Source organism: Martes martes (assembly GCF_963455335.1).
Source record: "Martes martes genome assembly, chromosome: 6".
Taxonomy (NCBI): Eukaryota; Metazoa; Chordata; class Mammalia; order Carnivora; family Mustelidae; genus Martes; species Martes martes.
Window position 1 is genome coordinate 110636897 of NC_137893.1, and position 22234 is coordinate 110659130.

The window sequence follows — 22234 nt, forward strand, 5'->3', positions numbered from 1 at the left end:
GGCAATCCCAGACAGCCTATGCTTTATCAGTTCAGTGTGCATCTAAATGACAAGAGCTTTTCTTACATAAGCATTATACCATTATCACACTTAAAAAAATTTAGCAGTTATTTCTCAATGTCATTATTCATTCGGTGTTCAGATTTCCAATAAGATCATAAAAACTGTAACATTTCTTTAACAATTTGCTTTAGTCGGGGTCCAAATAAAGCCCACACATTCCAGTTGGTTGCTGTGCTTTTGAGTGTCTATTATAATATTCCTCTCTATCTCTCTGTCATTTTTTGTTTGTTTTCATTATATTATTTGTTTGTCTTGAAGAATTTTCCAGTCTGGATTTGCTGATTATATTCCCATGGGGTAATTTAATATGTTTCTATCTCTTCTGTGTTTGCTTTCAATGGCAGTTAGATCAGATTTAGGTATAATATTCCAGGCAAGACTACCTTATAACTTCTTCTGTCAGAAGCAGTAAAATGTCTGGAAATTTCTGTGATGATCGCAGCTATTGGTCATCAGTATTTACATCCCTTAATTCATTTAGGGTTGTAAAAAAATTTTAATTTTATCATTTCCTCTACCTTAGTTAGCTGTAATATTTTAATAAGGGGGAACGTCCCCTCATCTATGCTCTGATTACCCAGTGGTATGGTTGACAAAGAAAATCCTGATAAATGCTTGATTCTTTCCATCTTTCAAAATAATGAGTTGATTCTTTAGTATGTCACAATGCTTACCAATCATGTTTTATTTTGTTTCTTTTTTAGTGTTATGAACCTGTTTTAATCCATTGTAGTTATCCTTATTGATCCTCAAATTGTCCCTTTCTTGGTTAGCCTCTTCCAGTTAGCCTCTGAGCCCCTTGACATAAACCAGGAATCTTTGACTGCTCCCTCTATCTCTTTGGATAACACCTTCCAGGTTCCTACACATTGTTTATGTCCTAACCATACTTCAAGGTCTAACTTAATGTTCACCTCCATTCTGAAGGCTTTCTAACCACACCTGTTCACCATACTTCACTCACCCCCAAACCCCTCTGGGTCTCAATATTGTGGACTCCTTTGTCAATTATCAGAGCTTGGTCTTCACCAAATAACAATGCTGAGTCTTCACATTCCCAGTCCTTGGTATAAGGCTTCACATAGAGTTGTCATGCAATTGATTTGCTTGATTACTTAGTACTGCTTTAAGTAGACTTATAATTACATAATTTTCCTTAGTCAAAGTTCAATGAGTAAAACTAAACCACAAACTTCATAAAATAATATCAGCAAAATTGTAAAAGCAAAAATAGTACAGTAAACAATTATATATCCTTTACCTCATAGGGTGGATTATATGTGTTCTCTCCCTCCACCTCTCTCTCTCTCTACACACATACGTATATATAAATATATATAATTTATATATTTTTACATTATATACTTATACATGGTATACATATTCATAGATTATTTCTATAATCGCATGCCTATATATTTTCTATATGATTTAGGAATAAGTTACTTAAATCACAGCTCTTTAACCCTAAATATTTCATTATGTATTTCCTAAGAACAGGAATATTCTTATATAACCATAGTACAATTAAAAGTTTCATAAGCTTACACTAATTTGTTACATATTTTTATCTTAATAAAAATAAGTAACATTTATGGGAGTTTATAAACACCTTTTACAGGGAGCAGCTCAAAATAATGCCAAGTAGGCCATTAATATTAGGCCAAGCTTAGAAAGGTTGTGATTTTACTGATGTTAAATTCTTTGCTCTGTCTATCTTGCTAACTCTAATTGAGTGAGACCTCCTAGAAAAATTTACTGAAGATTTAATGCCAAAACAAGCAGAGAAGAAACCTCTCTGGTCCTTGCATCCTAGTCAGGGAAAGAACAAGTCACTGGACCTCGAAGTTGAGATTTGCCTGTGATGATTATGGAGCGTTTCCTCCTAGGTCTGTAATTCTCACTGGATCCCGGGCAGCAGCTGCAACAGACCGAATTGTCTCTCCCGGGTGAGAATAAAGTTCCATCTCCTTTCCTCATCAGCAAAATGAAATTAAATGGTGGATTTTGAAAAGGTCCTGAAATACCATTGCAAACATTGCTGTAATTCGGAAAATTTTACATTAGTACACAGATGATTTGGCAGTTTTGAGATTTCATTCTGGATGTGGCCCCGGTTCCAAATCGGCCTGAGAAACTGCCATTTAAAATGCAATTATTTTACTCAAAATTCCTCCTGATGATATTTCATTCACAAGACATTTGTGGGAGACCTACCATTTGCCTCTGCCTGTGTGCATCTGAGAATGGGCAGACCAGTCAGATGATTTTAAGGAATGGGCCTGTATGAGCATATCTCACATCCTGCCCAGTCTCATGCCCTGCCCATGCTTTTTCCACCTCCTCAGATATCACCTTGGGCTTGGCTTCCCCAGAGAGATATCCTCTTGGTATATCACATTACCCTGGATTTATTTCTGCTATGTTGCCTCCTTCCTTTTTAAAATCAAGTGTGCTCTTTCTCGGACTGACTTATTCCACTTAGCATTATACTCTCCAGATCCATCCAGTACCACATGATTTCACTTATATGTGGAATTTAAGAAACTAAAGGAACAAAGGGTAAAAATAAGAGAGAGACAGAGAGAGAGGAAGAAAGCAAGAAGCAGACTAATTTTAGAGAACAAATTGATGGTTACCAGAGTGGGGAAGCAGGGGATCTGGGAGAGTGATGGGTTGAAATAGGTGATGGGGATTAAGGGGGGCACTTGTCGCAATGAGAACCAGGCTGATGTATGGAAGTGTTAAATCACTATATTATATACTTGAAACTAATATTACACTATATACTGGAATTAAAATAAAAACAAAAAATAACAAAATTTTTAAAAATGGGAATATGGAAAAAGCAAGTCAGATATTCTCTTTCTACCTCTTTCTTTCCTCAGCTAATCTGAAAATAACTTATGTCTTCTTGTGTCATTCCTAATATAGTGATCACAATTTTAAGCAAAGTGGGAAGGTGGGGATGTGCCATACCATCTTGCCAACATGTTACCTTGGGACATTTCAGTAGATACATTATTTTACTGTTATGTGATAGTATCGATGGTACTCATGACAACAGTTCTTTGAATGTCTCCTTTGTCCCGGTACCACAAAATCAATTTCTGTGAGGCTTGCGCGTTCTGACACTACATTAGCAAAAACGAAAGACCACTGCCTCATAGTTGATTTCCCAAAGGTCTCCCTTTCTACAAAAGAGTTTTAAATTCTAGATGCTTTATGAATGTCAATTGGGTGGCTTTCTTACCAGCAATTAGCCAAGTTAACTGAGTAAAGAAGACTAGGGAATCTTAATAGTGGATGACTTGAACTTATGTAAAACCATCTGTTAGTTTAACCAGATTATGCCATTTGTTAGTTAGCAAGTCAAAGATAAGATCACTTGTTGGTATTTTCCAAGGATCTTCTAAATTCTTTAATTTTACTAACATTTTTGTGTCTAAAATTATTCTAAGTAATGGACAGTAACATGATCTTTGAAATGGTTTATGATACATCAGTGAGAGGGGTTTTTAAAAGAGGATCTTCTCTTCATATATGAAATTTGAACCAAATTAAACCTATAATCTATAATTATTAATCTACCTGCATTTTTAGTTGCTAAAAGAAATTGATATAAGCTGATTCTGTAGAAGTTATTTTGTTAGATTAAGTTTTTTCTCCCCCTTGGAGAGATAACATAATTAGGCTTATGTCACAAATGCAATTAGGTGAGTAATCTTGACTCTAATCCATTTAGATAAAAGAATTTTGAACAATTTGTGACATAAATAGGTTTATCAAGACAGTCTCTTTGAGACTTTAAAAGCAGGGGCATTGGTCTCAAAACAAAGTTGTCTCAGCTTTTATCTCTGTTCATCCTCATGGCCTTATGAAGTCTGATTTGAAAAGAATCTGGGTAAATGCACCTTACATATAAATTATTTTATCTGCAGCGGTGCAACAATACTAATTAGGTAGGTTTAGAAGTTATTTGGTTTTATCAGTTAAAAACTCAAGAGGTCAATATGGCAAAGATTCACACAGCTGGAGAGACAGATGTGTGATTAGGCTCAAGCCTCCTGTTTCCAAGCACCAGACTCTGTTCACTAGATCACAGTTAGAACCTTAAGCTCTGGCTGGGCAGTTTTTGAAAATCTATCATGTTTCTCAGTCTATATTTAGCTTCCAGAAACATAATCAGTTAGGCACTTCTGTGTCATTATCATCATCAATAACAACAAAACATAAAATTAATATGTATTGTGAGATATATTAAGATGATAAATCTTAATCACAGAAACCCTTTAAGTTAGAAAAGGATGTTTTATTTAGTTCTGTCTTATAACTTCTTTTCATTAGTTAATCTAGATATGTGATTAATAAAAAAAATGCTACATATGTGTTTTTTTTATTTCAAATTTACAACATTTAGGCAAAGGGGATTTGTTTAAAGATGTTCTTTAACTTATTGATTCTTTTTTTAAAAATTTATTTATTTGACGGACAGATCACAAGTAGGCAGAGAGGCAGGCAGAGAGAGAGAGGAGGAAGCAGGCTCCCCGCAGAGCAGAGAGCCTGATGCGGGGCTCGACCCCAGGACCCTGGGATCATGACCTAAGCCGAAGGCTCAGAATTTAGCCCACCGAGCCACCCAGGCATCCCCTAACTTATTAATTCTTAATAGTAAATAAAAAGCAAGACATTTGAATGGTTTAAAGTACTGAAAAGCTAACTATGTTATAAACGTATGTGAAACCTTTAAACCTTTATAGTTTACAAAAGAAATGTGTTTAAATTGTTTCTGATCTATATCAAGTAGATTTATTTTCATACTGATAGACCAGAGAATAACACAAATCGAATAGTCTCTACTCGAAATTTATTTTGTTAAGTTTGCACTGATATATATATGTATATATATAATATGTAATATATATAATGGTGTGTATATATAGTTATATATGTCACATATATATAACATAAAATACATGTATAGGATAGAAGGATAACTGGTAAACTATGTGCATATATAGGAAAAATCTAAATAATCCCAGCAAAAAGAAAAATAAAAAATGAAGAAGATGAGAAAGGCATAATAATGCATAATAATAAATGCATTCTCCACCCTACCTACAGCTCGGTCAGAAAAGGATAGAAGCCCTATACATTTGAGGTGCTAGAATACAATTTCTATCTAAATTGCTGGATGATGACAAAGCTATTCAGACACAAGAGTGATCCTAAGGAAGCCAGTTTATATCCAGTTTATGTGAATCCCATTAGGAGGGGAGAGTGATAAACAAGACAGAAACAAGAGCCAAAAACTTCCTAAGTTTGATGAAAAATATTGATATTAGATCCAAAGAGTTCAATAGATCCCAGGGAGGATAAACAGAAAGAGAACCACATCTAGACACATTGTAGTTAAACTGTTGAAAACCAAAGACAAACAATAAATTTTGAAAGCATTAGAAGAAAAACAATTCATCATGTGCATGGAACCACAATGAGAACAATGGCTAATGTTTCTTTATATCTTTTTTAAAGATCTTATTTATTTATTTGACAGAGACACAGTGGGAGAGGGAACACAAGCATGGGGAGTGGGAGAGGGACAAGCAGACTTCCAGCTGAACAGGGAGCCCGATGAGGAGCTCCATCCCAGGACCCTGGGATCATGACCAGAGCCGAAGTCAGATCCTTAATGACTGAGACACCCAGGCACCCCAACCAAAGTCTCTTTAGAAATAGTGAAGACCAGAAGGCAACAGAATGACATACTCAAAAAGAAATTGTCAATTATGAACTCTATATCTAGTGAAACTATCTTTCACATATGAAGGAAAAATAAAGACATTTCCAGATAACAAAAAATGGATTGAGTTCTTTGCTAGCAGACATGACCCTCATGGGTTTCTAAAAGAGACTTTCAGACTGAAAATCCACAGGAAGGAATGAAAAGCACTGGAAATTGTAAATATATGGGTCAATGTAAATTCTGATAGATATTCATATATAGATGCATAATATATAGATTATATTCTATTAATTTCTTTAAAAGCCTATTTTTAAATAAAAACTTTAACACTGTACTACTAGGTGTCTAATATATGCCTATGACATACATCATATGCAATGTATATGACAGCAGTAGTACACAGAAAGGGGAAAGAAGTGGAACTAAGTTGGAACAATGTTGCCATAGTTTGCTGAAATTAAGCTGATGTTAACTGGAATAGATTGTGATAGGTTAAAGATGCATATTATAAATACTAGAGCAATTACTTTTTAAAAACCTTAAAAAAGATTAAATACTCATAAAAGAAGACTCAAATAGTATGGTAAAAATATCTTTTGAATAAAATGAAAGCAGTAAAGAAAGAACAAAGGAATGAAAAAGATATGAGACATACAGAAATTAGATTACAAAGTAAAAACTTCTGTCTAACCTACTGTCAAAGGATTTCTTTTTTGCTTTACAATTTTTTAGTTTTGCATTCTAAAATCCACCCAAGTTAATTTTCATGTAGGGTGTGATTTATGGACCAAAGTTCATTTTTACATGGATATCCATCATACCAAGAATTACATTAAGTGTGATCTTAAAGTCATATGTAAATACAAATGAGCTGGTACAGCCAAAGCAACTCTGAAAAACAACCAAACAAAACCTGAAGGCTAATACTACCTGATTTCAACATTTATCATAAACTATCAAGAAAATTTAGTGTTCACATGAGGACAGACAAATAAATAGAAAAGAATAGAGTCCAGAAGTAACTCCACATATACATGACAACTTATTTTCAAGAGAGGTACACAAATAATTCAGCAGATTATGTATTTTTGTTTTCAACAAAACTCCTGGAACAATTAGATACCTGTAAAAAATAATTTTATTCCATATCTCCCACATTATCCATAACATTTACATTTATCTATTTACATTTGTCTACAAATAACTAAATTTATTTGTAAACTCAGATATGACAATAAAAGGAGAGTTCATAAAAGAAAAGGTTGGTATATTAGATTTTATCAAGTCCCTATGAGATCAAAGTAATTGAGCAAATAACTTGACATAATAGGTAGTGTTTTTTGACCCTGTGAAAGTCACCTATATCCTCTGAGCTGGTGATTTATCATCACTAAATGGGGATGAGAATACCCACCTCATAAGGTTATTGCTAGAATAAAATGAGCCCTTGCTATAGCACTTGGCACAAGTCTGACATATAATAAGGGGTATAGAACAAAAGCTAGTATATTATTGATGGTAGCTATTGAAATATTAGTAATATTAATATCTACCTGCATTGTGAATAAAATGGACTGATTCAAACTCTGTAAAGGGGTTTCATTACTTACCTGATATAATATTTTGAATACCAAAGCACTACAATTCTGTTTGGAAGAACATTAACTTTTGGTATAGTTTTGAAATTAGTCTCACCAAAGAATGGGTATTAGAAAAATCTTAAATGTAATCTAATTTCCATTTATCTTCTTTCCTTTGGTTGAGATTGCATTTACTTTTGCATTGGACCAGAATGATTTATTGTATTTTCAAAGAAATTTCTAGAGACGTCCTGTTGGCTTTTTTAATCCTTTTTGCTTTTGAACTTATCCAAACACTGGGAAACAATCTGAATGCATTTACTTTCTAACAACCTCTGATGTCAAATCAGTTTTAATTCTTGTAATTTTATTGTTACTCATACTCTTCTGAATGGAGAAAAAGAGAACACCTGGTTGCTATTGTTAAATTTCTTTTGTTTGGGATTTATTATGTATGCAACTCTTGAATATTTTTCTTTTTCCTGTCTGCATACACAATTTCCACTGGTTTTTTGGAGAATGGTAGAATTTGCAATGGAGAGAGGTCTTAGAACTCACCTAGTTCTAACATATAACCTGATTAATTGATTCCAGTTAAAATATTAATCATCCTCTAGCATTTCTTACGCATTCCTTGTGGTGAATTGCCTGATTTTTTTATGCTCAGTTACCAGTTGGATATTATTCTTTTTCTTATAAATGATAAAAACTCTTTGCATAGTAATGATGTTAACTACTAAGCCACCATCTGATAGTTTTCCCTATCTTGTCATTTGTCTTTTAGTTTAGTTTATAATATTTTTGCCTTATAAGTTTATAATTAACATTTTGTCAAATATATTTTTCCTATTCTCAGTTTCTTCTTTTGGTCCCATACTTAGGTTCATCTTACTCATCATGAGCTCTGACCTATGTTCACTTATATTTTTTTCTGTTACTTTAATATTTTTATTTTTAAGTATAACCTATCCAGAATTAGCTTTAGTGCCGGATTGCGCATTTATACCTAGTGAAGTTCATGTTGTTTATTATGGCATATTGTTTCAGTCTGTTGTAACATTTCATATCATGAATCTGTTGCATATATAATGATAGTGTGTAATATATCAGTGTTTCTCAGCTGGAAGCAATTTTACCTCCTATTGAAAATTTGGCACTATCTAGAGATATTTTTATTTGTCAGGACGGAGGGTAGACAGGGTAAGGGAGAGACTGATCACTGGCTTCTAGTGAATAGAATCCAGGGATGAGGTTAAATATCCTACAATGGACAGGCTACCTCTCATAACAAAGAATTGTCAATAATGTCAAGTGAAGAGACCTTACAGGTGAGGGAGAGGGAGAAATCCATTGGTACCATGCTTCTCCCAGCTATGTTCTCACCAATAGTAGTATTGCCTAGGCTGTATTTCTGTTTACTACTCTGAGGGACGCCAGAAGAAACTTTGCCACCTGTTTTGCAGAAATCCAGATATGCATTTCATTTTTTATCATCCCTAAACTGTTTCAAAAATCAATGAGCTGAGTAGTTTTAGAGCATAGACCACGGAGCCATGCTGCCTAAGCTGAAGCAGGTTCTGCCACTTAGTTGTGTGACCTTGAGCAACGTATATAACCTCTCTCTCTTCAGTTTCCTCATCTGTAAAATGAGAGTAATAGTCCTATCCTTATCCGGGATTCTCACAGAATTACAAGATGCTTAAAGCAATGCTTGACATGTAGTAAACATTATAGGATTTGGTAACAATGATAGTAAAGTAAGTGACTTGGTTTTTGTGAAACTTGTTTGATCACAGTGACCTATACTTGCTTCTTATGTAATTAAACTTTTTAAAATCCATTGCAGATTTTTGCCAGTGATCGAATTGAAGCAGCATGTTTCTTCTTTAGCCTTCTGCCACATCTCTTTTCCTCTCACCATGCAGCATAAACCCCATCAGATTTCAATTCTGTTCTCTCTATAGGTGTTATTTAACTTTTATTACCATAGTCAGGCTTACAGATTTCCTTATAAGCACATCTCTCTTTTTTTAAATTAATTATTAACATATAATATACTATTTGCCCCAGGGATACAGGTCTGTGAATCATCAGGCTTACACACTTCACAGCACTCACCATATCACATACCCTCCCCAATGTCCATAACCCAACCACCCTTTACATACCCCTCTCCCCCAAGCAACCCTCAGTTTGTTTTGTGAGATTAAGAGTCTCTTATGTTTTGTCTTCCTCCCGATCCCATCTTGTTTCATTTTTTCCTTTCCTACCCTCCACTCTGCCTCTCAAATTCCTCATATCAGGGAGATCTATGATTTTTGTCTTTCTCTGATTGACCTATTAAGCTCAGCATAATACCCTCTAGTTCTATCTACGTAGTTGCAAATGGCAAGATTTCATTTCTTTTGATGGCTGCATAGTATTCCATTATATATATACCACATCTTCTTTATCCATTCATCTGTTGATGGACATCTGGGCTCTTTCCATAGTTTGGCTATTGTGGACATTGCTGCTATAAACATTCAGGTGCACGTGCCCCTTTGGATCACTACATTTGTATCTTTTTTTTTTTTTTTAAAGATTTTATTTATTTATTTGACAGAGATCACAAGCAGTCAGAGAGACAGGCAGGGAGAGAGGAGGCAGGCAGGGAGAGAGAGGAGGAAGCAGGCTCTCAGAGAGCCTGACGTGGGGCTCGATCCCAGGACTCTGGGATCACGACCCGAGCCGAAGGCAGAGGCTTTAACCCACTGAGCCACCCAGGCGCCCCATACATTTGTATCTTTAAGGTAAATACCCAGTAGTGTGATTGCTGGGTCATAGGGTAGCTCTATTTTAACTTTTTTGATGAACCTCCCTACTGTTTTCCAGAGTGGCTGCACCTGCTTGCATTCCCACCAACACTGTAGGAGGGTTCCCCTTTCTCCACATCCTCTCCAACCTTTGTCATTTCCTGACTTGTTAATGTTAGCCATTCTGACTGGTGTGAGGTGGTATCTCATTGTGGTTTTGATTTGTATTTCCCTGATGCCGAGTGACGTTGAGCACTTTTCATGTGTCCGTTGGCCATCTGGATGTCTTCTTTGCAGAAATGTCTGTTCATGTCCTCTGCCCGTTTCTTGATTGGATTATTTGTTCTTTGGGTGTTGAGTTTGATAAGTTCTTTATAGATTTTGAATACTAGCCCTTTATCTCATATGTCGTTTGCAAATATCTTCTCCCATTCTGTCAGTTGTCTTTTGGTTTTGTTAACTGTTTCCTTTGCTGTGAAAAAGCTTTTGATCTTGATGAAGTCCCAAGTAGTTCATTTTTGCCCTTGCTTCCCTTGTCTTTGGTGATGTTTTTAGGAAGAAGTTGCTGCAGCTGAGGTCAAAGAAGTTGCTGCCTGTGTTCTCCTCAATAATTTTGATGGATTCCTTTCTCACACTGAGGTCCTTCATCCATTTTGAGTCTATTTTTGTGTGTGGTATAAGGAAATGATCCAGTTTCATTCTTCTGCATGTGGCTGTTCAATTTCCCAGCACCATTTGTTGAAGAGACTGTCTTTTTTCCATTGGACAGTCTTTTCTGCTTTGTCAAAGATTAGTTGACCATAGAGTTGAGGGTCTATTTCTGGGCACTCTACTCTGTTCCATTGATCTATGTGTCTGTTTTTGTGCCAGTACCATACTGTCTTGATGATGACAGCTTTGTAATAGATCTTGAAGTCTGGAATTGTGATGCCACCAACTTTGGCTTTCTTTTTCAATACTCCTCTGGCTATTTGGGGTCTTTTCTGGTTCCACATAAATTTTAGGATTATTTGTTCCGTTTCTTTGAAAAAAAAAATTGATGGTACTTTGATAGAGATTGCACTAAATGTGTAGATTGCTTTAGGTAGCAGAGACATTTTCACAATATTTGTTCTTCCAATCCACAAGCATGGAACATTTTTCCATTGCTTTGTGTCTTCCTCAATGTCTTTCGTGAGTACTTTATAGTTTTCTGAGTACAGATTCTTTGCCCCTTTGGTTAGGTTTATTCCTAGGTATCTTATGGTTTTGGGTACAATTGTAAATGGGATCGACTCCTTAATTTCTCTTTCTTCTGACTTGTTGTTGGTGTATAGAAATGCAACTGATTTCTGTGCATTGATTTTATATCCTGACATTTTACTGTATGAGTTCTAGTAGTTTTGGAGTGGAGTCTTTTGGGTTTTCCACATAAAGTATCTCATCATCTGCAAAGAGTGAGAGTTTGACTTCTTCTTTGCCAATTCGGATGCCTTTAATTTCTTATTGTTGTCTGATTGCTGAGGCTAAGATTTCTAGTACTATGTTGAATAGCAGTGGTGATGGTGGACATCCCTGCCATGTTCCTGACCTTAGTGGAAAAGTTCTCAGTTTTTCCCCATTGAGAATGATATTCTCTGTGGGTTGTTCATAGATGGCTTTGATGATATTGAGGTATGTATCCTCCATCCCTATACATTGAAGAGTTTTGATCAAGAAAGGATGCTGTACTTTGTCAAATGTTTTTTCAGAATCTATTGAGAGAATCATATGGTTCTTGTTCTTTCTTTTATTAACGTACTGTATCACATTGATGGATTTGCAGATGTTGAACCAACCTTGCAGCCCTGGAATAAATCCCACTTGGTCGTGGTGAATAATCCTTTTAATGTACTGTTGGATCCTATTGGCTAGTATTTTGGTGAGAATTTTCTCATCTATGTTCATTAAGGATATTCATCTGTAACTCTCTTTTTTGATGGAGTCTTTGTCTGGTTTTGGGATCAAGGTAATGCTGGCCTTATAAAATGAGTTTGGAAGTTTTCCTTCTATTTCTATTTTTTGGAACAGTTTCAGGAGAATTGGTATTAATTCTTTAAATGTTTGGTAGAATTCCCCTGGGAAGCCATCTGGCCGTGGGCTCTTGTTTGTTGGGAGATTTTTTTTTTTTAAGATTTTATTTATTTATTTGACAGACAGATCACAAGTAGGCAGAGAGGCAGGCAGAGAGAGAGGAGGAAGCAGGCTCCCTGCTGAGCAGAGAGCCTGATGCAGGGTTCGATCCCAGGACCCTGAGATCATGACCTGAGCCAAAGGCAGAAGCTTTAACCCACTGAGCCACCCAGGCGCCCCTGTTGGAAGATTTTTGATGACTGCTTCAATCTCCTTACTGGATATGGTCTGTTCAGGTCTTCTATTTCTTCTTGGTTCAGTTTGGTAGTTTAAACGTCTCTAGGAATGCATCCATTTTTTCCAGATTGTCAAGTTTGCTGGTGTAGAGTTGCTCATAATATGTTCTTATAATTGTTTGTATTTCTTTGGTGTTGGTTGTGATCTCTCCTCTTTCATTCATGATTTTATTTATTTGGGTCCTTTATCTTTTCTTTTTGATAAGTCTGGCCAGGGGTTTATCAGTCTTATTAGTTCTTTCAAAGAACAAGCTCCTAGCTTTCTTGATTTGTTCTACTTTTCTTTTAGTTTCTATTTCATTGATTTCTGCTCTGACCTTTATTATTTCTCTTCTCCTGCTGGGTTTAGGCTTTGTTTGCTGTTCTTTCTCCAGATCCTCTAGGTGCAGGGTTAGGTTTTATATTTTAGACCTTTCTTGTTTTTTGAGAAAGGCTTGTATCGCTATATACTTTCCTCTCAAGACTGCCTTTGCTATGTCCCACATATTTTGAACAATTGTGTTTTCATTATCATTTGTTTCCATGAATTTTTTCAATTCTTCTTTAATTTTCTGGTTGACCCATTCATTCTTTAGTACGATGCTCTTTAGACTCCATGTATTTGAGTTCTTTCCAACTTTCCTCTTGTGATTGAGTTCTAGCTTCAGAGCATTGTGGTCTGAAAATATGCAGGGAATGATTCCAATCTTTTGGTACTGGTTGAGACCTGATTCATGACCCAGGATGTGATCTATTCGGGAGAATGTTCTATGTGCACTAGAGAAGAATGTGTATTCTGTTGCTTTGAGATGGAATGTTCTGAATGTATCTGTGATGTCCATCTGGTCCAGTGTGTCATTTAAGGCCTTTATTTCCTTGTTGATCTTTTGCTTACATGATCTGTCCATTTCAGTGAGGGGGGGGTGTTAAAGTCCCCTACTATTATTGTATTATTGTCAATGTGTTTCTTTGATTTTGTTATTAATTGGTTTATATAGTTGTCTGCTCCCATATTAGGGGCATAGATATTTAAAATGGTTAGATCTTCTTGTTGGACAGACCCTTTGAGTATGATATAGTGTCCTTCCTCATCTCTTATTATAGTCTTTGGGTTAAAATCTAATTTATCTGATATAAGGATTGCTACCCCAGCATTCTTTTAATGTCCATTAGCATGGTAAATTGTTTTCCGCCCGTTCACTTTAAATCTGGAGGTGTCTTTGGGTCTAAAATGAGTTTCTTGTAGACAGCATATTGATGGGTTTTGGTTTTTTTAATCCATTCTGATACCCTGTGTCTTTTGATTGGGGCATTTAGCCCATTAACATTCAGTGTAACTGTTGAGAGAAATGAATTTAGTGCCATTTTATGCCTGTAAGGTGACTGTTACTGTATATTGTCTCTGTTCCTTTCATTTCTACTATTTTCATCTCTCTCTTTGCTTAGAGGACCCCTTTCAATATTTCCTATAGGGCTGGTTTGGTATTTGCAAATTCTTTTAATTTTTGTTTGTCCTGGAAGCTTTTTATCACTCCTATTTTCAATGATAGCCTAGCTGGATATAGTATTCTTGGCTGGATATTTTTCTCATTTAGTGCTCTGAATATATCATTCCAGTTCTTTCTGGCTTGCCAGGTCTCTGTGGATAAGTCTGTTGCCAATATAATATTTCAACCATTGTATGGTACAGACTTCTTGTCCTGAGCTGCTTTCAGGTTTATTCTCTTTGTCACTAAGACTCATAAGTTTTACTATTAGATGATGGGTGTGGACCTATTTTTATTGATTTTTGAGGGGTTTCTCTGTGCCTCCTGGATTTTGATGCTTGTTCCCTTAGCCATATTAGGGAAATTCTCCAGTATAATTTACTCCAATATACCTTCTGCCCCCCTCTCTCTTTCTTGTTCTTCTGGAATCCCAGTTATTCTAATATTGTTTCATTTTATGATATCACTTATTTTTCGAATTCTCCCCTCATGGTCCAGTAGTTGTTTGTCTGTCTTTTGCTCACTTTCTTTATTCTCTGTCATTTGGCCTTCTGTATCACTAATTCTCTCTTCTGCCTCATTTATTCTAGCAGTAAGAGTCTCCATTTTCAACTGCACGTCATTAATACCTTTTTTGATTTCAACTTGGTTAGATTTTAGTTATTTTATTTCTCCAGAAAGGGATTTATTTTTCCAGGAAGGGTTTCTCGAATATTTTCCATGCCATTTTCAAGCCCAGCTAGCACCTTGAGAATCGTCATTCCGAACTCTAGATCTGACATATTACAAGTGTCTGTATTGATTAGGTCCCTAGCCATCAGTACTGCCTCTTTTTCTTTCTTTTTTGTGATGAGTTTTTCCACCTTGTCATTTTATCCAGATAAGAATATATGAACAAGAGAATAAAATACTGAAAGGGTAGCAAAGACCCCAGAAAAAATATATGCTAACCAAATTGGAAGAGACCCCAAATCAGGGGGAGAAAAAAGGGGGTAAAAAGAAAAAAAAATATATATATATACATATAGATACATATATATATTTTTAGAGCCACACACTTGATTTGGGGTATATTTTGGACTCTTAGAAGAAACTACCTCCCAAAATTTTAAAGAATGAAAAACTTATATATATACAAAAATAAGGGTAAACATAATGAAGGGTTGGAATATGACTGTAAAGATGAAAATTTTTTTTAAAATTCTAGAAAAGTAATTGATAAGATAAATTGGTTGGAAAAAGAAAGGAAAAAAAAACGAGGAGAGAATGTGCTCAGGCTGGAGACTAGACAAAGCCATATGTTAGATTTAGGGTATATTTTGATCTATTAGCAGAAATTGTATCCAAAAAATTTTTAGAAGAAAAAAAAAACCCATATGTGTACAAAAAAGCCTAAATACAATGAAGGATAAAATATGACTATAATAATGAAGGTTTAAAAAGATTTTTTTAAGAAAGGTATTGTTAAGATAAACTAGTTGCAAAACATTAAAAGAGGAAAGAGGAAAAATAAAAAAAATAGAATAAGAAAAAAATAAAATTAAAAAAATTTAATTTAACTTTGCAAGACTAAAGGATCATGGGGAGAAAGCCATGAATTCCATGCATTGTTTTCCCCTAGCTCCAGAGTTCCACTGTTCTCCTTGATCAGCAAGCTTGGTCTTGGCTGAATATTCTTGCTGATCTTCTGTGGGAGGGGGCTGTTGCAGTGATTCTCAAATGTCTTTGCCCAAGGTAGAATTGCACCGCCCTTGCCAGGGGCCAGGCTAAGAAATCTGCTTGGGTTCACTCTTGGGAGCTTTTTTTCCCTGAATGCTTTCCATAGAGTTCTGAAGGACCAGAATGAAAATAACGGCCTCCCAATCTCCAACCCAGAGGAGCCAAGAGCTTGGGGTCCCACTCCTCAGTGCTCCCTCAGAGAAAAGCGGTCAATCATTCCCGTCTCCCTGGTCTCTGGCCGCACTCAGAGCTCACCCGGCCTTTGACTAAGTGTTTCTGTCTCTGGCACACAGTCCCATTTGGAGTCTCCAAACCCACCAGATTCCTGCCACGCTGCTCCTCCAGAGGAGGAATGTGAGTCTCCCCAGATCTGCCACTTGAGCAGTGGCCCAACTGTGCCTCAGATCATGGTTTAAAGTAACCCTGAGCTGAGAGCCCACTGCTCGGCTCTGTCTCTGTAGTCAGCTTTCCCGCTCCAATACCTTGGAGCTCTGCCACACTCAGACATCCCTGATCTTTCTGTGACTCCACGGGACCTGAGACCACACTGTCCCCATGAGGGCTCTACCTCCACTTAGCCTCTGGTCCCTCGGTGGAACAGACTTCTAAAAGTTCTGATTTTGTGGTCCAGTGCTCCACAGCTTGCTGGGAGCCGGCCCCTCCCTCCACAGTCTATCTTCCCAAGGCTTTGGATTCACGTCTCCACACATCCTACCTTTCAGAAAGTGGTTGACTTTCTGTTCCTAGAATTGCTGCTCTTCTCTTCTATCTCCTGTTGAGTTTGTAGGTGTTCGGAATGGTTTGATAACTCTCTAGCTGAACTTCTGGGATCTGATGTCATCTCAGTCTGCTACTTTTCCGCCATCTTACCTCCACTCGCACATATCTCTTCAGAGTTCCTTTTTTTTTTTTCTCCTGGGAATACCATTGATTTTGAATAAAGATTATATTCATTTTTAGTTACATTGTGAAAGTTAATGATGACATATCCATGGAATTAGATTTGTCTGCTTGTACCAAAAATTTCAATTTGTTCTATTAACATGTGCTGAACACATATGTGTCACCACATAGACACCATGTTGGGTCTTATCCCCTTACTAGATAGATATTTTCTTCTGTGTATTTCTGAGCTTCTTAATTCTCATTTGCTTTCTGTCCTATATGACATCCTCTGGAACAGCACTCTTCAGTGTAATGATAGAAGTGTTCTGATCTGCATAGTCCAATAGTGTAGGTACCTTTGAGCACTTGAAATGTGGCTAGGGCAACTGAAGAACAGAGTTTAGATTTTATTTAATCCTAATTAATTTAAATGTAAATAGCCACATGTGGCTGGTGGCTACCACATTGACCAGTACAGTTCTAGAGTATTTCCTTGCCCTTCCATTTTCAGTTTAAATTTTTCAGCTTTATTCTTTATTCTTTATTCTGAACCTATTTTACTGAATGTGTTTGTATACGCTCTTGTTTATCATACATATTATATATATTTCTTATATTCCAGTAATCAAGTCATTTTTACTTCATATCCTGTGTCCTCAAGAGAGTAGTAATACATAGTCTTAGATGATAATAATAATAATACCTCATCTTAGATGATTTCAGTATTGTCATAATACATAGTCTTAGATGAATACATAGTCCTAGATGTAATAATACATAGTCTTTGACTATATAATGTATTTTCTCATGAAATCAGATGCTTGCTTTTCTTTAGGTTTTTTTTTTCTTGCTTATAAAAATAATAGTGTTCATTGTAAGAAAAAACTGAAGGAAGAGGGATAAAAGAATAAAGAAGAGGATAAAAAATCATCCCAGTGACACAAAGCAGAGAATACTACAAATATTACCACACACACACACACACACACACACACACACACACACACACACTGTGTTACATGATGGACCTGGCAACTTGGATGGGTTCTTTATATGCCTAATATATTCTTTTATTTTTAGACATTTTACTGATTATACAGATAATGTATATTTATTGCCTTAAGAAATTGAAAAGGAAGAACATAGTGAAGGAAAAAAACATCAGCCATGATCACAGAATCCATAGATTAACCACTTCTATTGTTCTGGTTTTTCCTTTTCCAGTATTTTTTTCTAAGATGCATAGTAGTGGATACATAAGTTAGTAGGCAAGTAAGGAAGTAGATGCATAGATAAATAGGTATTTAATTGTTTTTTAATTATGCTACTCATGTGCAGCATTTGCCTATAAAAGTATACATATTTCAAATGATAATCAAACAAAAATATATGTCACTATGGGTACATATCATAAAAAATTGGTATAAGTGGTCATTTTGAACATTTGTAACTTTAAAGTTAAAAATAGGTATTTGTTAACATTTATTTGTTGAATTTGTCAATCCCTTAATTGTATCTTACTTTTTACATCATAAGGATTTTCCTGTAGTATAAAGTAAAATTTATAAACATGATTTTAATGGCTATATTATATTCCATTATATCTATATACCATAATTTATTTAATCAGTTCCCTATTATTGTACATTTAGGATGTTTCTCTTTTTTACTGCTGTAAATAGCATTGTACTCTACAATTTAGTGCCTTAAACTTTTCATCTCTATTTCCCTAGGTAACATTCTTAGAAGCAGAATTACTGGGCCAAATTAAATGAACAGATTTAAGACTCTTGATATATATTGCCAAATTGCCCTCCAGAAAGTTCCTTGTTGCATATAGAAGAAAATAAATAATCCCTATTCTATTTATACCCTTTAATCATTTTTATACAGCTTTTCTTTGAACCTTTAAACTTCCCTTTGGTTTTAGGACTCAGAATTGTTTTTTAATAAATGTTTCTTTCAAGGGATCAACAAAGTAATCACATTGTTATAAATGCCCAACAATGTAACATTCTTATTTTTTCTTAGTAAAGGTTCTCAGGCTATAACATTTTTTCATTGTATAAATTGTTTCTTTCTAGGGTGAACAAGGAGAAAAAGGAGATCCAGGTCTGGCTGGCATTAATGGACAAAATGTAAGCCTAACTTTTTTTTTCTAATATTCTGTTTACATTTTGCCACGGAAATATATTGACTGTCTAAGGGTAGTAACACTTTACTATGCATGGAAGAACTAGCCACAATCAAGGCAAAATCAAGAATCAAGGCAGTTTTTTGCATGCCTCCGTGTTTTTAGTGTCATTATGGGTCGTTCCTTGGGTTTACATATTTTATATCCTGTCATCCTTAACAGTGCTTTCTTTTTTGTTGTTTCTGGATTGCATTTTTTCTGGTTTTCTTCTATCTTTATTCTACTTACATACATTCTCATATGGTCCGTGTTCTTACCCAGGGTCGCTCTTCATCTTATACCAAAGTTCCCTCTACTGAAGGGTCTGCATGGGTGGGATTGCAATGAGGAAAAGAAGGGGAGACGGGGAGGGGAGACTTGTAGTTCTGTCTTCCTCCCCTTCCACTGCACCAGGTCATCAACCTCGGGAATGCTATTGCCTGTAACATCCTGTTGTCCTAGCATCTCCTCTTCTTTCCCTTAGGATGACAGTCCCCACCCCACCCCCACCCCTATTCCCTGAGCTTCACTTTGATTCTTATGATAAAACTTGAAAATTATCCCAAATCTGGGTTTTTCTCTGAAATACAGACTAATCTTCTGTTCATCAAACTCACCATTTACTATAGCTACATTAACTTTGCTAGGGAAAATGACTACCCTGAGAATTACTTTTTCCCACAGTTTTCTTTTTCACTTGCATAAAAATGTTTTAGAAAATTTCTAAAGGGCTACACTACACCACTTGCTTTATGGGTTAAAAAAAAAAAAAAAAAAAGGAAACTAGATCTGGTCCCCTAATGCGTTAAAGATGTTGTGAAATCCATCTTGTATGCAGTAGATCACCATGATGAGAAGGAAAGCTGGTCCCTGTGGTCCCTGGGGCTTGTGGACAAAGAGGAATACCTGAGTGTGGGGAGGGGGTTTCTCCAAAAGAGAAATCCCCTGGTAATTAACCCTATAGTCAACACTGCATGGAGGTTCTGACCCCCCACAACTTTACTCTCTTGTTACTTCCTGAGAAGCCCCATTTATATATTTAATAAGACTCTCATTCTTATTCCTTTTCCTTTTGAAGTGATTTTTCTGTATGAGAGGATGGGAACAGGTACCTAGGCTTGTAGCTGGAGGAAATCTCTGCATCTTCTCTAGCTCTTTACAATGCCTCAACACATTGGATGTCACAACTGTTGGTCCGTACACTTGAACTGGGCATCTGATTCACCTCCCTTCCCCACCAGTGGAGGTACCCGTTATCACAGTAAGAGTTCTGGAGTGGAAAACCAGAGCCCACTGTGTCACTAGCTGAGAACATCACTCCTATGTCTGTGAAGGATGGGCTTAGAGTGGAGTCTAAGGTCCCCATCATTATGATGTCCTGTCATTTTATGCAAAGAGATTATTAAGATTATGAACTTGAAAAGCATCCATTCAGGTTTTTGGAATTCCTGCTGCATGTAAGGAGTTGAAGAAATAACAAAACAGAATACATCTGGAGCCAGAGTATGGAAGGTGCTGTGTACAAGGATGTTTGCCTTCCTTCCTCTGACGGAGGGAAGACATCCTCCAAGCTGTGTTTAAATGAAGATTAGTTTGACTGTCTGTTACACAAAATGGATAAAATTTGGGCCTTTGCCTACGTTTTTTTTTTTTTCCCTATCATACCCTTCCCAAGAGCAAAGACCATTTCTAGGAATCCCTAGTACTTAGTGACTATTTTCAAAGTTCCCAATAGTTATTTGCCAAGTCTTAATTTTAAAAACTGAGGAAGTATAATAATAGTTTAAACTATAAGTAATCAGAGCCTAAAGTAGGATAACAGGGATGGAAGGGAGTACATAGATAGTGATATTACAGTGGTAAAATATATGTAGTTTGGCACCAGATAGCATTGAAAACTCAAAAATAGCTCAAGAATTTGACCATTCATTATGGGAAGGATGTTAATTGTGAAAAAATAGGGGTGTTGAAGGAAATTAATGATAGTGTTACAAAAGATAACCAAACTGCATTTATGTGGGCTCCCTGAGATAGAGGAACAAAACAGAGGTTTTTAGAAGTTCATTAAGATAACACTGGAGGGGCACTTGGGTGGCTCAGTGGGTTAAGCATCTGCCTTCAGCTGAGATCATGATCCCCAGGTCCTGGGATCAAGCCCTGCTTCACCATCAGCTACCTGCTCAGCAAGGGCATCTCCTTCTTACTTCTCTCTGCTCCTCTTCCCTGCTCGTGCTCTCTTTTGCTTTCTCTCTGTCTCTGTCTCTCTGTCACAAATAAATAAATAAATAAATAATCTTTTAAAAAATCTTTTTAAAAAAGATAACATTGTAGTTGAAATAGAGAGGGATTTATCCAAACACTTGAATAAAACTGGAGATTTGAGGGGTTGGACTCTGAAGTCTATCTACATTAACTTGGAGATTTGGAAATTATTCTCATGGTTCTGCAAGTAAGGTGGTTTGGCTTTTTAGAAGTAAGCAATTGATAAATACATATATTTGAGTGCCTACTACATGCCCAGATGTTCCAGCAGCCATTGTAAGGGTTCCAAACCTGAATAAGACCAGCATGTTAAGAGAGTACATAGTGTAGTGGGCAGTGTGACCTTTCCTCTTGGAAAGGAACTTGGGCTGTCATTTCATTAGTACCATCATTGTTTAATATAGTTCATTAGGTATATCATAAAGCAGGACAAAGCACATTAACTTTTCTCACTTTGTTACTTAATTAATATGTAGATTATATTATTTTCCTTTCCTCAATTTTGCCAAAGATATTCAGGAGTCATGACTAAGGAGAAATAAGAAAAAGTAATGAAAATTCCCCTTTTCTCCTCTCTACTATCACTAGGAATAAAGAGTCAAATGCTCTATTACATCATTAGTGGTGGAATTGTTAATAATGTGTTATCATTCATAAACTATTTCCACAAGGAATTTGAAATGTGATCCTTACTCTACCTTTATGGGCTAGCTAGAGCAGGGGTGGTAGAATTTCTGTTATCAGAGGCAAGAAATAAAGACTTGGGACATTAGGCGACTTTTTTTTTTTTTAAGAAAATGGTAAAATCAGCTTTTAACCCTCCATGTTTGACTATAAAGTCTCTTATTTTCCCACTAAATCATGCCACAGTTGTCATTGCCTATTTTTCAGTGCTAAAATAAACTGACTATGCAAATTAAAATCATTCAGCATTTATGACAGTTCACTCTGCCTTTCAATAAGCACAGGTACACATTCTTAGGGAATGAAGTGCATTATAATAGTGATTTCAATTTGAATTAAAGTCAAGCCATGATGGAGAGTCTAACTTCAAAAACATTCTGTTAGAATGCAGAGTGAATGAACTCTGGGCCAGCTCACTCTAGCTACTTTCCAAGGCAAAGAAAATTGGAAGAATTTAATATTCCTACTAAATGA

General features: G+C 36.0%; 1 protein-coding gene across 1 annotated transcript in view; it reads left to right on the forward strand.

The window, feature by feature from the left end:
• Positions 1–22234, forward strand: part of COL19A1 (collagen type XIX alpha 1 chain) — a gene marked incomplete at both ends in the record, with an annotated part of 315931 nt that overhangs the window by 121104 nt on the left and 172593 nt on the right. Inside the window, one exon of the mRNA XM_080806683.1 lies at positions 18726–18779. Within this exon, the coding sequence (XP_080662809.1) occupies positions 18726–18779 (54 nt within the window). The remainder of the gene's footprint in view (positions 1–18725; positions 18780–22234) is intronic.